Raw genomic sequence first — 14,652 nt, forward strand, 5'->3', positions numbered from 1 at the left:
AGAAAACATGTAACCATCCAGGCTTAAATTGTCCAAGTAGTTTGCAAGAAGGAAATAAATAGTTTTTCTAAAATGTCCTTCCAGTCTAATGGTCATTCACTGTACTAAAACAACTTGAATAGAGCCTTTCAGAATATGTCAGATTAGTAGAATGCATTGTACAGTTTGTGGCCTGCAACAGAAAATGATCAAGACAGAGAACCTGCTGGGATTCAGAAATTCACCAATACTAAAATGTATCTGGCTGAGGCAAAGTTTATTCAAAAGAAGACTTCCAAATCCTACAGGATCCACAGACTTTCTCAAGTCATCACTGCTTCTTAACCCACATATTGTCTTATGTACAATTAAATAAAATCTCATCCATGAATGAAAGTATTGAAAAACAATCTTTGCATAGACCGTATGCATTAGGATCACAGGAGCTGGTAACACACTCTGAGGTTTCTAAACTGACAAACCTCTAGTCTTAGAAAATGATATATCAATCTTAAACAATTATCAACATGAAAAAAAACTTCAAATGCAAGGTACATGACTTTGTATCTTAAAAACTATTTAACTGGCAAATGAAAATGATTTAAAACATATGTAAGCTAAAAGTGAACTAAAAGTGAATAACAGTGGATATGTTTACTTTATGCTTAAAACTGTAATTTATATTATAAGAGAAAACTTGAAAATTTTCAAACCCTTGTCATACTGACCTTTAATTACTTGTAACCACATTTTATTTATTAACCACATTCTATTTCTAATGTCATGAACATGCTCTACAGTGGAATCCATGAACACAGTTTTTTTTTTCACGGGGTTGTAGAGATTAAATTAGTCTTGGGCAGACTGGAAGGCTAAGTCTGATAAAAAAAAAATACACTGCATAATATGTCCACAAAGCTACATCAGCATATTTGCACTTACAGTAAAAGGATATTCAAAATGAAATCTGTATGGTACTATACATCTATGCAGCTCCACATATCAATGCAATTCTTCATCTTAAAAATGCAAACACTTGCATGTTAAAGTGCCAAGAGAACATTTAAAGAACATGTCAATTTAAAACAATGTAGCAACAAAACCAGATGGAAGAACTACTGTAAGTAATGAGTTCCAGTTTGTTTTTCAGACCAAGAGAATTACCTGGAGTATCTTATTTACAACCACCATTCTGTTAATCTCTGACATAAAATGTATATTGTTTAAATCTAAAGTCAAAAGGAACAAAACTCAAATCAGTCATAAACATTCAATAACAGGGGGAGTATATACATTTTGAAATTTGGTTTCTCTTATTAATTTTGTTTAAATGGACATTCTGTTTATCTAAAAAATGTCCAATGAACTTTTTTAATAAGCAGACAGCCGAAATTACTCAACTGTTGTATCTCTCTTTAAATCTATCAGTGTATTAGCAAAAACAGTAAAAACAGCTGACAGCATTCTCAAATTAACAAATACAGTAAGTTGAACTTGTTTGATCTAGCAAGTTTTATATTAAAAATACCCTTTACTCTGTTATAGAGTTCCTATAGTGTTCTCCATGGAACTGATAAATAAATCTAAGTGCACAATTTATACAGCAAAACCTTCATATTCATGTGTTCTACATTTGCAACTTCATCTATTTCTACTCTCAATATCAATGCATGCACAGTAATCATTAGATCTTTATGCAATACTTGCTAAAAAATGCACCCTGTGCTTAGCTACAATGACATAGACTGCTCTACTTGCTTTACAGGACATAAAATGAAAATACATATATATTTCAGGATTCCAACATTTAAAATCCGTATCCAGTTAGCCACTAAGCAGCAATTTCCTAACAAACTCACAAGCATCCCTTGCAGTGCTGTGCACATGCTCTACAGATGCAGCCATTCAAAATGGGTGAGGTATTTCGCGGCATACCCCGGTGGGCGTGTCGCGGTGTCACGCGGTGTCACGCAGTGTCACGTGGTTAATCGCGCGTCATTTGACGCTCTGCCGGAAACTATCCAGCGTCACCTTGTAAAACCGCCAGGGGGAGCTTAACCTCTCATGTACAGCATTTGAGCCTTTAATTTTGAACTGTATATTACAGCATGTTAATCATCAGTCATTAAAATGTTGGTATATTTTATGAAAGCAAGATTGCTCAGTTGGACAAAAGTACACAACCTACCTTTATCAGAAATATTTATGCATCAAAGCCTTTACCGAAGATATTACTAATAGTATTAATAATGGATGACTTTGGACAAGCTGTATACTCAAAGTATAATTTCTTTAGCACATTTGTACAAGCACTTGGAATCTGTCCAAGCCATACTTTGTCAGGCATTTTGTTTTACTTCAACGGGCATAAAAACTTCCTTGCTTTTAACAGGGCGTTTCATAATTTCTAACTACGAAAATGATTTAAAATGCGACACTTATCATTCAACTAGAGCTCAAAATATCACAAGGATCCTCAAGAGCACAGCAAAGAGTGTATTAAAAGACACTTGTATTTATCAACGCTTTCTTTTCCGTATACCAGATTTTATGGAACCACTTCAGAAGGGTGTCAGCCAGTCAGATTCCAGGAATCGGTACTTTAAAGGAAAAATACACACCGGTATTCCATTTCTCCCTAACGATTTTAAGCATCGAAGTATTTAACTAGCATGTGAAATAGCGTGTGAAAAAGTGGTAGTTTTAAGCTTTTCTGCTAATATAATATGGAATCGCGGAACTAAAGAATTTAATAACGATATGATTAGATTCGTGTACTGCGACAGGGCTGTGTAGGGCTGTTTCGCCTCCCTGTTCATGCGAGTTGTCCTGTAGCCTACTGGTCTAGGTGACTGGCTAACAACTCGCAGGTTGTGTGTTCAAATCCAGCTGGTGCTGGACTTTTCTTTTAACAAACATTTCTTCGAAAAAATATAATTTCAAAATATCGCAACATGATCGATTCTAAGTCATTTTTGATAACAATGAATAGTCACCTTCTTCCCTTCTGACAACGGTCCCTGCTTCTGCTTCCTGCTTCTATTGTGTGTGTGTGTGTGTGCGCGTGCAACAGAGTACATTTTTATAGAGAAATGGAGGCTGGACAGTATGCGTTACAATATAAACATTTATATTGATTTAAATTGTGTTCTGATTTAAATCGCAAACGCGTGTTTAATTATATGTGTTTTTTAATCATAATCAGGCTAATGCAACATAAATTGACACAGTATCTTTGTCTTCTAAGTATCTTACTAAACTTTCAGCATAGCTTTCTACCTGTTAAGATTTATATTTCTTGGGATTTTGGGATCAAACGTGGAAGGATTAGATTGTAATCGTTTTTATTTGTCAAATACGTGATTGTATTTCTGAATGTTATGTGACACCTACAGTAGTTCACTGCTTTAAATACATCGAATTAAGAAAGTTATGTGTAGCACCTTAGATCTTTTTTCTGAACCAGGGAAAATCTGATCATGTTTCTCTATAACAATAATAAAAAACTTTATTTTACATATCGCCTTTAAAAGTGGCATCTGTAGCACTTTAGATCTTTTTTTCTGAACCAGGGAAAATCTGATCATGTTTCTCTATAACAATAATAAAAAACTTAATTTTACATATCACCTTTAAAAGTGGTAGTACCTTTTTTAGTACTATATTTTTGTATTATATTCCCTATTAATCAAACTCTAAGAGTATGTATCGGCTTGTCAGTCAGGTCTTTTTTCTCTATTTGAATTGTCGTTTACACCTCGCACGACTTTAAAAGCTAGCAAGACAGGTTTCGATTCACATTAGCTGGCGAGCCTTGTTAACAAAAAAACTAATAATAATGTAACATGCCACTGTTTGTTCATGAACAAAGTTATACTGAGATTTCCTTAGATACGCGATTAAAAAATAAATAAATAAAAATTTGAATCCCCGGCGGAACACATTCCATAAGAATCAGCGCTTTTACAGTATATATCGCCTTTAAAGGTGGCTTCTCAAAACGCTTTACAGGATAAAGACAACAAGAACAGCAACAACAACAATATTGTATTTCATTGCACTTTGAAAACCAAGTAATAACTTAACTATACGTGCAAACGTTTCATATGTTGCTGTTATGAATGCCTGTGGAGTGTATCTTATTTGCCTTGAGTCCTGGCTGTCTCTCTCCCCCTCCCCCCATCTCTCCCTCAATTCAATTCAATTCAAGGTGTTTTATTTGCATGACAAATGGGTACAATTAGTGTTGGGAATGTATATTTTGATAGTTACACCCGGCGCGGCACCTAGGGGGCGTCTGCATTTATAACTTTAGTTAGTCAAGCAAAATTAGTCAAGCAATATGAAGCATCTCCTTTTACTTTTAAGTCTCTTAAATACATTGAGCACAGCTTTCTCACCACTTAAGATTGCTTTTTGATACCATCCTTACACAAAGCCGAAACTTTCCGATGACTCACAGTACAAGTGGAAAGATTACAGATTTTAATCGTCTTTAATTTTGTTACGTTATACGTTTTAGGAACGTTTCATCTAAACAAACACCACAAAACTATCCTGGTTTGCTGATTATGCCTGCTGCGGTCCACTCCTACCCTCGCACCTAAAGAATACTATTTTAAATTTCTTGGCGCAGTTCATTAACCCTTGTATGTGCTGTCCGCGCCCAAAATGCAATTTTAAAAAAGTCAAAAACCGCTCAAAATGCAATTTAGAGCTTAATAAGATACACTCCACAGGCATTCACAACAGCAACATATGAAACGTTTATTTTTTAATCGCCTATCTAAGGAAATCTCAGTATAACTTTGTTCATGAACAAACAGTGGCATGTTACATTATTATTAGTTTTTTTGTTAACAGGGCTCGCCAGCTAATGTGAATCGAAACCTGTCTTGCTAGCTTTTAAAGTCGTGCGAGGTGTAAACGACAATTCAAATAGAGAAAAAAGACCTGACTGACAAGCCGATACATACTCTTAGAGTTTGATTAATAGGGAATATAATACAAAAATATAGTACTAAAAAAGGTACTACCACTTTTAAAGGTGATATGTAAAATAAAGTTTTTTATTATTGTTATAGAGAAACATGATCAGATTTTCCCTGGTTCAGAAAAAAGATCTAAAGTGCTACACATAACTTTCTTAATTTGATGTATTTAAAGCAGTGAACTACTGTAGGTGTCACATAACATTCAGAAATACAATCACGTATTTGACAAATAAAAACGATTACAATCTAATCCTTCCACGTTTGATCCCAAAATCCCAAGAAATATAAATCTTAACAGGTAGAAAGCTATGCTGAAAGTTTATTAAGATACTTAGAAGACAAAGATACTGTATCAATTTATGTTGCATTAGCCTGATTATGATTAAAAAACACATATAATTAAACACGCGTTTGCGATTTAAATCAGAACACAATTTAAATCAATATAAATGTTTATATTGTAATGCATACTGTCCAGCCTCCATTTCTCTATAAAAATGTACTCTGTTGCACGCACACACACACACACAATAGAAGCAGGAAGCAGAAGCAGGGACCGTTGTCAGAAGGGAAGAAGGTGACTATTCATTGTTATCAAAAATGACTTAGAATCGATCATGTTAGGATATTTTGAAATATAAAAGTCAATTGATTGTCCATAATATCGCTATTCTATTTTTTCGAAGAATTGTTTGTTAAAAGAAAAGTCCAGCACCAGCTGGATTTGAACACACAACATGCGAGTTGTTAGCCAGGCATGTAGACCAGTAGGCTACAGGACAACTCACATGAACAGGGAGGCGAAACAGCCCTACACAGCCCTGTCGCAGTACACGAATATAATCATATCGTTATTAAATTCTTTAGATACGCGATTCCATATTCTATTCCCTATTAATCAAATTCTAAAAGTATGCTTGTTGACTCCGGTATCACGTTAGTTAAAGACTTCGAAACTTAAAATGTTTAGGGAGAAATGGAATACTGGTGTGTATTTTTTTCTTTAAAGTACCAAGACCAGCTATATACTGTATGTTTATGTTCCAAAATTAATATCGTTTATGGCCTTCACACGCGTTACAGTATGCTCCTATTCTTTTTATGCTCAGCTACTAAGATTTCCCTTCAGTGGTAAAATTCAATATCTACAACGGGCACAGCAAAGACGTTTACTGTAAGTCTTTCTACGACAGACCAACAGACCACGAGTGCCCCTGTTGGTCAACCAATCACGTACTGCGGTGCCACGCGTCATCTTGCGTCACACTGCGCGACGCCACCTGCGGTACGTGTCTGTAACGCGCACTTTGAATGGCTGCATCTGTACATATTAGAGCTCTCTTCCAGCACTCAACAGAGCAAGTATGCTAGAGAAATCTATTTAGCCAGCAGCAATTAAATCACACAGCCTGTCAAGCCACCAGTTCCTACCCCCTTCTTCCCAGTTACATTCCTCTGAAAGCTGCCCCCAAAACAATCTCCAATAAGGTAACAAGCAGCTGGTTGCAGCCAGCCAGGCCCTTCATGTCTGCTTCCCCTGGCTATATGTGTTCTCAGGAGTCCAAAACAGTGTTGCTGCTAAGAATAAACCTGATTATACCTGTGATAACCACACTGGTACAAACACAAATAACACCTTTGTTTACAGATTGTCTGAGATCAGCAACAAACACTGGGAGGCTGACATCGATACATGTGTAATGGAACATGAAAAACATTCAAGAAAATTCTTTTTTTTTTTAAATGTTAAAAAACACATACAAACACCAAACCTTTTTTTCATTCAAAAAAGGAACTGACCCTTTTTTACATATTACCACAATAAATGACTTTGTCCTTTCAAGATCTACATATCATTAAGAGCCTGCTCCCTTAGGGATACGATTTTTGCAGTTGAGAAATAAGTAGATTTTTTTTACCTTTTACAGTGAGTATGTTAGGGACCAAACTCTTCTACTACATTTCAGCACAAATTTACAAATATGGTACAAGGTTTTGATTGAATAAAATGAACATTCATCAAATAGTATTCTCAAACCAGGCTCACTGCCAATAGGAGGGCTACACAGAAAAGCATGCCAGATTCCATAATGTTTGTTCCCTGACAGACAAAACAAGACAATTCCAGCACACTAGCTCTACTTGTCTGACATAATGAGAAGAAAAACAAAACAAAGCATTAAAATCAGATTGTACAAGACACCTGCTGAAGCAAACACAAGAGCAGTGCTTCACAAAAGGTTGTTTTCAGGCCTTTACACTGTTACAGTGCCAGCAATAAATTCCTAGTTGATCTACATGCATGAAAGAGCATATTCAGAGACCAGAAATTAATCTACCACTGTGTGCATTCCAAGTAGCCAAGCTTGCACCCCATTTGTCAATTTGCCATTAAGAACAAAAATGTTTTCTTTGTTATGTTGTTAAGAAATGATAGTTTTACAAGTATTGTTCTGTTGCTCCCACATTCTGTATACAAAATACAAACACACAACCATGTTCCTTCTCATTTTAAGAAACTCATTTTTGCTTTGATGCAAGATTCATGTGAGAAGGTTAGAAAAGAAATTCAAATAAGATGTTTTGCTAACATGAAAACAATTATTCTGAACAGTTTATCCTGGAATGTGGAAACCACATAATTGAGCTAATTTGATACTCTGTTTATAACCCCTTGATTTACCTTATGAACAGGCTGCAATTACATAGTGAGGATTTTAAACAGAGGTAATCGAGGTAAGCGGGGAAAAAAACAAGTTTCTTTTCATTTCTGGGCGATCACCTACTGTTGTACCCAGAACAAAGAGCTAACCAAACCAGCAACTTTAACAAAGATGTTACATGAAAGAGGCACTTACCTTCAATTCTCTTTAGTGCAGACTGGCATATCTCCTGACTTGGAAATTCAAACGGATTACTACAGGTCCGAATGCTGTCACACTCGCATTTCCCATTAATTATGTTGCAGCCCATTATCAGATTCTCATTGCAAGGTTCAAATCCAAGTAGCTGATCATCATCCCAGTTTTCTTCTGACAGAAAAGAGAAAGAATTATTAACTATTTTGCCTTTTTACATCTGGTGTACTTTAAAGTTTGAATGATATATGAAAGAAATATATAAAGATTGTCTCATTGTAAGACTTACATTGAATTTTAACATGATATAAAGTCAACTTTGGAACCTTTTCATTTCACAAGTCACTATGTACACTTAAAGGGTTTAATTTTTTTTATCAAAATCATGTTTTTGGATACTTGAGGTAAATAAAAACTACTGACTACTGAGATTACTTTATCTTAAAACATGATTTTACCATCAAACTAGGTTTCTGAATAAAGAAAAACTGACTCAAAAGATTAAAACAATTCAAAATATCTAAGAATTTTGCACAGCAGTATATATACACTTACCAGACAACATATTATATTAGACAAAATATAGAAACATAAGAAGTCCAAATGAATCAAATCAAAGTGTCAAATTAAGAACCGTTTTGAGTGACAAGCTAAGCATGACTGACATAAGGAGTATGAAGCAGATTTCTGTCATTTTACCTGGCCAAAATAATCCCCAAACACTATTACAACCTCATCACAACCTCCTAAAAAAGGTGATCCTGCTATAAAAATTAGATGTGATTGCGATATTTCAAAACTGTGTGGTATTCATTCAACATCATGTTCAGAAGTTATTGATACTAATGGTGGTTTTTGTGATGGTGGATAATATTTTGACCACTGCGTTTATGCTGTGTATACAGACATATATACACATATATCACCTTGTGCATTTTTATCCATGCCAAATTCAAAGGCTTCTGGGACACAATATATGAATCTGCTGTACATTTTCTAAAAGTATAATATAAAATGGCTGAAGTAGTTCAAGTAGGTAGCTGAAAGTCAAGAAAGAGTCCACATAAGCTTTGATCCATAATCAGTTCAGAATTGTTTTTAGCCTCAGTAAGCTAGATCTGGCACTTAGACATTTTAAACAACAGCCTTACAATCCAAAGGTTCTGTTTTCCTGGAAACTGAAAAAAAAGAACACGCAAAATATTTTCAAATGAAGAACAGCTTAGCACTTAGTATGAACAACTTCCATTCTAAACTTCTGTTTCAAATTATTGCATGCACAACTTTTGTATCAATCAGTTTCAATCTTGAACTTTCTGTTGAATGATCTATGATGTCTATTGCTTTGGATCAGACTTTGCATTTTAAATAATATTTTCTGCAAATTCTTTTGAATACAAAAACCTTAAGCTACAGTAGTATATAGTAGGCTGAAATACAGTACTATTTCAGAAAGCTGTAAGTCTAGCTAAAATGTATCGAGTTTATTTTGCCCTGCTGTGTGCACTATAGAGCAAATTTTAAATATATATATGAAAGCCAATAAATGGAAATACACTGTATGAAGATTGTGGCCGCTGTAGGCTTGCTTTGGAATGAACACAGTTCATAAAATACAGCTGTTCATTTTTTTTTATATTCTTATCTATTCATTTTTTTTGTCATAGAAATATCTTGTAGAAAATCTGAAGAATGTGAAATCCTCAAAATCAGGGTATTAAAGGAGATACTGAACACGGATGGTCACATGCCACAGCTAGTAATAAAGAACCATGCAGATGCATTGAAACAGCAATGCTGAAGTGAAGTGATTGCTAATTCTAACAGCAATCTTGACCAAGTTCTAGGTCAAGGGTATCTTGACAAAAAAAATGTTCACTGGAAAGATTATTTTATTCAGGAAACCACTGACCTAGGAGTGATAAAAGTTTTACATTTAAAAGTCTAAATTGCAAGATCACTGTATGGGCTAATGCTAGCTTTTAAGAACACTAATCACTTGATAAAACTACTAAAGATTAAGTCTCACTGCAGTTTCAATAAACATTACCCACCTTTGTTTCAGACCCTCAGAACTGTTTATGGCTTTCACAGTTTTCAGCACCAGAGAATATGTAATATGTAATAGGCAAGTCCAGGACTACATTTCAAAATGTGAAAAACGTGAAAACTGTCAAAGTCTCTATTACATTACGAGTCTACTAGTTATTTTTAACTGAAAACAGGACTGTTGTCATATACCAGCATTATATTAATCGCTGAGAAAATCAACTACATGGTATACAATAAACATTTTAAGGTACGTTTAAGTGTGGATTACCATTATTATATTAAAGTTTGTATTTTAAAATCTTGCAGATGTATGTACTAGTTGCTTGGCATAGCTGGTGAGCTACATAACTATTTCTCATGTTTTTCACTTTATTTTAAAATATATTTACAGTAGCAAGTTGTACAAACTGAAACACCACAAAAATATTTTTATAGAACAATTGTATCCCCTTTAAAATATGACTTTATCTTAACAAGATAATAGTATTAAGATATTATTATGGGGGCGGTGCATGCTAAAACTCTCCTGAACGTTTACAGGTTTGTACGCTTTTCCAGTCCATTATTTTTTCCTAAAATCTGATTTACATGTTTAGTTTGCATTCAACACTATTTTCAAAAACGCTTTGTTAAACCAGTAACCTGAATGATTTAGTAGCTTAATGAAAACAGCTTAGCTGCAAAATGTTTGAAAGGATCACGCATTTGATCCACCGTATTTGTCATACAAGTCCTTGAGGGACGAGGTGAAATACAGGAGCTGATGCGCAAGCAAGAGGCATAGCAGGCGTTCCGGTGAAAAACCAGCAAGGCTCGATGGAACCACTGGTCTGGCACCACGTCCAAAAACAGCATGGAATCCGTTAGCAATACCCAAAAGAAATAGAAAACCCACATGCTGTAAATCCATTAACTACACCTCTCTAAGCTAACAACTGGAACTACAGGAAAAAATATAGGTTTAATAATAACGTCAGTAATTATTATTATTAAAAACACAACGCTAGTGTGTTCAAACAACCGTTCACTGATAATCATAGATGCATTTGAACTAAGAACATTTCCTTTTTAGAGCTGAATACACCTCGTCTGTTTCTTCTATGTTGTGGTTTTGTAACTGTTCTCCATAGTGGTGATGAACAAATGTGAAAAAAACATCGAACAGAGATTCACTTCCCATTTTATTCTAATGTCTAAAAACACGAAAATAAACATGGAAAAGCAGTCCCAAGTTTATACACGGTTTAAGTTTTCGGTTTTAGCAATTGAGAGAGGATACGAGATACATCCATACCTTCACAAACCCCGACTTCGTACTGCGTGATGGAACCGCCGTTCATAGGGGGTCTGATCACGCACCGAAGACCCCTGTCGCACGTCCCGTACAGTCCATACACACCTCCGCAGCTCTCGTTCTTTTGCTTTGCACACACTGAGCAACAGCCGCAGATCCCTAGAACCACAGCGCCGGAGCAGTGCTTAGGCTCCTCGCATTTTGACTCATCACAAGGCAGGCACAACAGAGCCTGGCTGCTTTTAGCAATCAAGATCATAAGTTGGACGATCAGCATACATTTCGCAACAACGTATATCCTTGAAGAGGCCATTTGTAATTACGTATCCGCACTGAAAACAATCACCTCCACGACAGAAAAAAATATTTTAAAAAGTATATGGCTCCAGTATGATACTAGCTATCATATGCGTTTCGTTTTTCCTAAAACTTTAAGAGAAAATGTTTTGTTAAGATAGAAATCTTGAAAGATGAGTTTCAGAAAAACGAAGCAGTGGCTACCACCCCACAACAGAAATACAGTGCATAATTTATGCAGCATATGAAAAGTTTGTTCCTGGTTTTCCCTACCACGGAAAACTTTTTTTTTCTGTAGTCATGTATCCGTTTGTTTGTTTTTCTCTCTGCTTACAAGGACATTCCTTTCCTGTTCAATGCACCAGTTCCTCAAGCAACGGGCATTCTTTTTCCTCAAAGAATGAACAATGGTATAATTTGGTATTGGTATGACTTCAGTAAACCTGTTAAAATAAAGGCTCTTCAGTCACACATTTGATGTGCTCCCTTTCATGTTTATCGCTCTCTAGCGCTTAGCGCTCCACTTGCTTCTCTCTCAGTTCAGTCCCACGTTGTGACCTCATAACGGAACCACTCCCATTTTACATCGCCTTGCTTCATTGGGCAGTTCTATTCCAGATATGGAACACAGGAAATCTGGACATATAAGCAGAGTGTAAAGGCAACATTACAATGCTTATTAAATTGCCGTGATTGCAGGTATGGAATTCTGGGTCATGGGTTTCGCAGCAACTGTTCATTTTATGCTGTAAACTAGCTCAGCTTTATTTAAATTTGCTTTATGACTGAAAATAGTTTCCAAAGCCGTTATTTTTACTTGATCACAGCAAATGGTTGTTGCGATTATTTTCGGTACCTTGGCTTTTTTGCAAGCGAAGAAAAATGCGATTGTTCTTTCAACGACTCCATCGTCTAGGATTCTTTTAAATGTGAAAATAGGCATTTCTACGTAAGAAACAATTTAAGATAATATGAAAGCGTTTGATTTAAAAAAACGGTTTTAAGCGAGAAAAGGGACTTGCTGTTTTCTATATGATATCGAACTTATTATCCTTCACCTGAAATAATATTCTGGTGAAATAGCAATAATCGCCACTGTGATAATAATTACAAGCAATATTGTTACCTGTATTTCACTTATCTGTCTGCGTGTTCTGTGAGAGTCTCCCTTCTGCCTACAGTACATCGTCTTTGTCATAAATATATTTGAATCGATCAGAGGTTCTGCTATGAAAGAGATATGAAAGTAAAACAAGTCACTGATTTTAGGACACAATACTTATGCATAACTAGTTTAATTTAATTCTTTTTACAAAATTGTACTTTATTTAATTAGAAATAGTATCGATTTATATTCCTAATTTATATACTTTAAGGCCAGCACCAAGAGATATGATTTAAAATAATCCTATTAGCCATTCCATGGCGACATCTCGCATGTTGCCCTATAGGGTATGACCATACTAGGATTTCCAGGCATTTCATGATCATTGAAGTTAACTTGGTCTTCTTGGGCAGTGGCACAATTGTGGTTTTCTTAAACACTCTGGTACAACTGACAGGGACAGAGAGAGGTTAAAAATGTCTGTATACACAGGAGATAGCTGGTCAGCACAAGTTTTAAGGACACAAGGGGAGACATCATCTGGGATGGCTGCTTTACAGATTTTTACTCTCTTAAAGGCTGTACGCACCTCATGTTTAGAGAACTGTAATACAAAGTCCCCTAGTTCACTGGGAGCCTCGATCGCAGGCTCTGTGTTTTGGTATTAAGGAGAAAAAATTAAATACAATGATTGCAATAATATTGAGACCAGTGAGCTCAATATTTGGTGGCAGCAATTACATCTGCAGTTCGTTTTGGGTAAGTCTTTGCCCACCAGCTTGGTTCACTTTTTGTTTTTGTTTGTCACTCAAGGACTTTTGTCACTCCTAATCTTCTGCCACTCCATTGTAGCTTTGGCCATGTGCTTTGTGTCGCTTTTGGGCATGAAGCTGAATTTTCAGTTTTAGGTCTTAGCAAACTAAAGTAGTTTTTCCTTTAATATTTGCCTGTAATTTGCTCTGTCCCTTTTCTCCCCAGTGGCTGCTGATTAAAAGCAGCTCCATAACATAATACTGCCATTATAATGCCATTATAATGCTTTATAGTAGGGATGATGTTGACAGGGTGGTGCACTGAGTTGGAACTCAACTGAATTGGAACTCCATCCGGACCCGGACAATTTTTGTGAATTGGACGAAGCTCTGGGAATAAATACTTATCCTTTTTGAGAAGAGTCTGGAGAAATCCGCGGCCGTCTGACATCAGTAAGTGATCCTTTAAAAGAACTAATACTGTAGTTTGAAAAGCGAGCCACAGGGGTGTCCTCTTCGATAAGTCAGGGACCCGGCGAGTCTGGGACTCGTGAAATGAACATATCTTAACACAGACGTGTGGTTTTTGCTCTGAGGAGTAGTTAATATGATAGTGTTCCAGAGAACGACAGCTTTAGTCCACAACGGGTTGAACTAAGGAGAAGTTGCAGGACAGGGAAAGAAAGTAGATTGGAAATGTTTTGAGCTGTGGAGAAATGAGGCGCAGGCTGGGGGGGGGGGGGGGGGGGGGAAGAAGCACATAAGAAAAAGATGACCAAACTCTGGGTCTTCAGTTTCCTATGATAGAATGTCCAAACCCCCAGGGCAGTAACCCTGTTTTAGTTTTTTGTCCGTGGAAATGAGCAGAACTGGCAGCCGTAATCTGCAAACAACTAAACCCCAAGACAAACGAGCGAAAATATACCACCGCCTTGCGGCATCTAGTCACTCAATGTAAGCCCACGAGCAGTGAAGTAGAGACTGTTTTTTTTCAAAAAGACCTTGAAGCTTGACTACGGCGATGTGCGCGACACGTTCAACCCAGACATGGTGTATGACGCTGCCATCGGCAGTGGCTATCAGAACCAGCTAAACGGCATTTGCCAGAGAATAGAAGCAAAGTATCCCCCTAAAACGGACTGGTTCACCTTGAGACAAACCAAGCAAAAGCCTGGAAAAATGTGTAATGATTTTTTGGAGAGACTGAACCCCCTCTTCAGTAACCTCAGTGGCCTGTCCCCGACTGTACCTAACTACAACGGCTAAGTATACGAAAAAACTTACCCGTCTTTTCGTGGATGGCCTCCTCCCCGAAATAGTT

At 36.4% G+C, this 14,652-nt stretch overlaps 1 protein-coding gene across 1 annotated transcript in view; it reads right to left on the reverse strand.

The window, feature by feature from the left end:
- Positions 1–11,996, reverse strand: part of crim1 (cysteine rich transmembrane BMP regulator 1 (chordin-like)) — a 610,482-nt gene extending 598,486 nt beyond the window's left edge. The window contains exons 1-2 of the mRNA XM_088928119.1: positions 11,178–11,996; positions 7,832–8,005 (exon numbers count right to left, since the gene is read on the reverse strand). Coding sequence (XP_088784245.1) covers positions 7,832–8,005; positions 11,178–11,490 — 487 coding nt within the window. The 5' untranslated portion in view covers positions 11,491–11,996. The remainder of the gene's footprint in view (positions 1–7,831; positions 8,006–11,177) is intronic.
- Between the last annotated feature and the right edge of the window lie 2,656 nt (positions 11,997–14,652).

This window comes from Atractosteus spatula, chromosome 2 (genome assembly GCF_055471065.1).
Source record: "Atractosteus spatula isolate fAtrSpa1 chromosome 2, fAtrSpa1.hap1, whole genome shotgun sequence".
NCBI lineage: Eukaryota > Metazoa > Chordata > Actinopteri > Semionotiformes > Lepisosteidae > Atractosteus > Atractosteus spatula.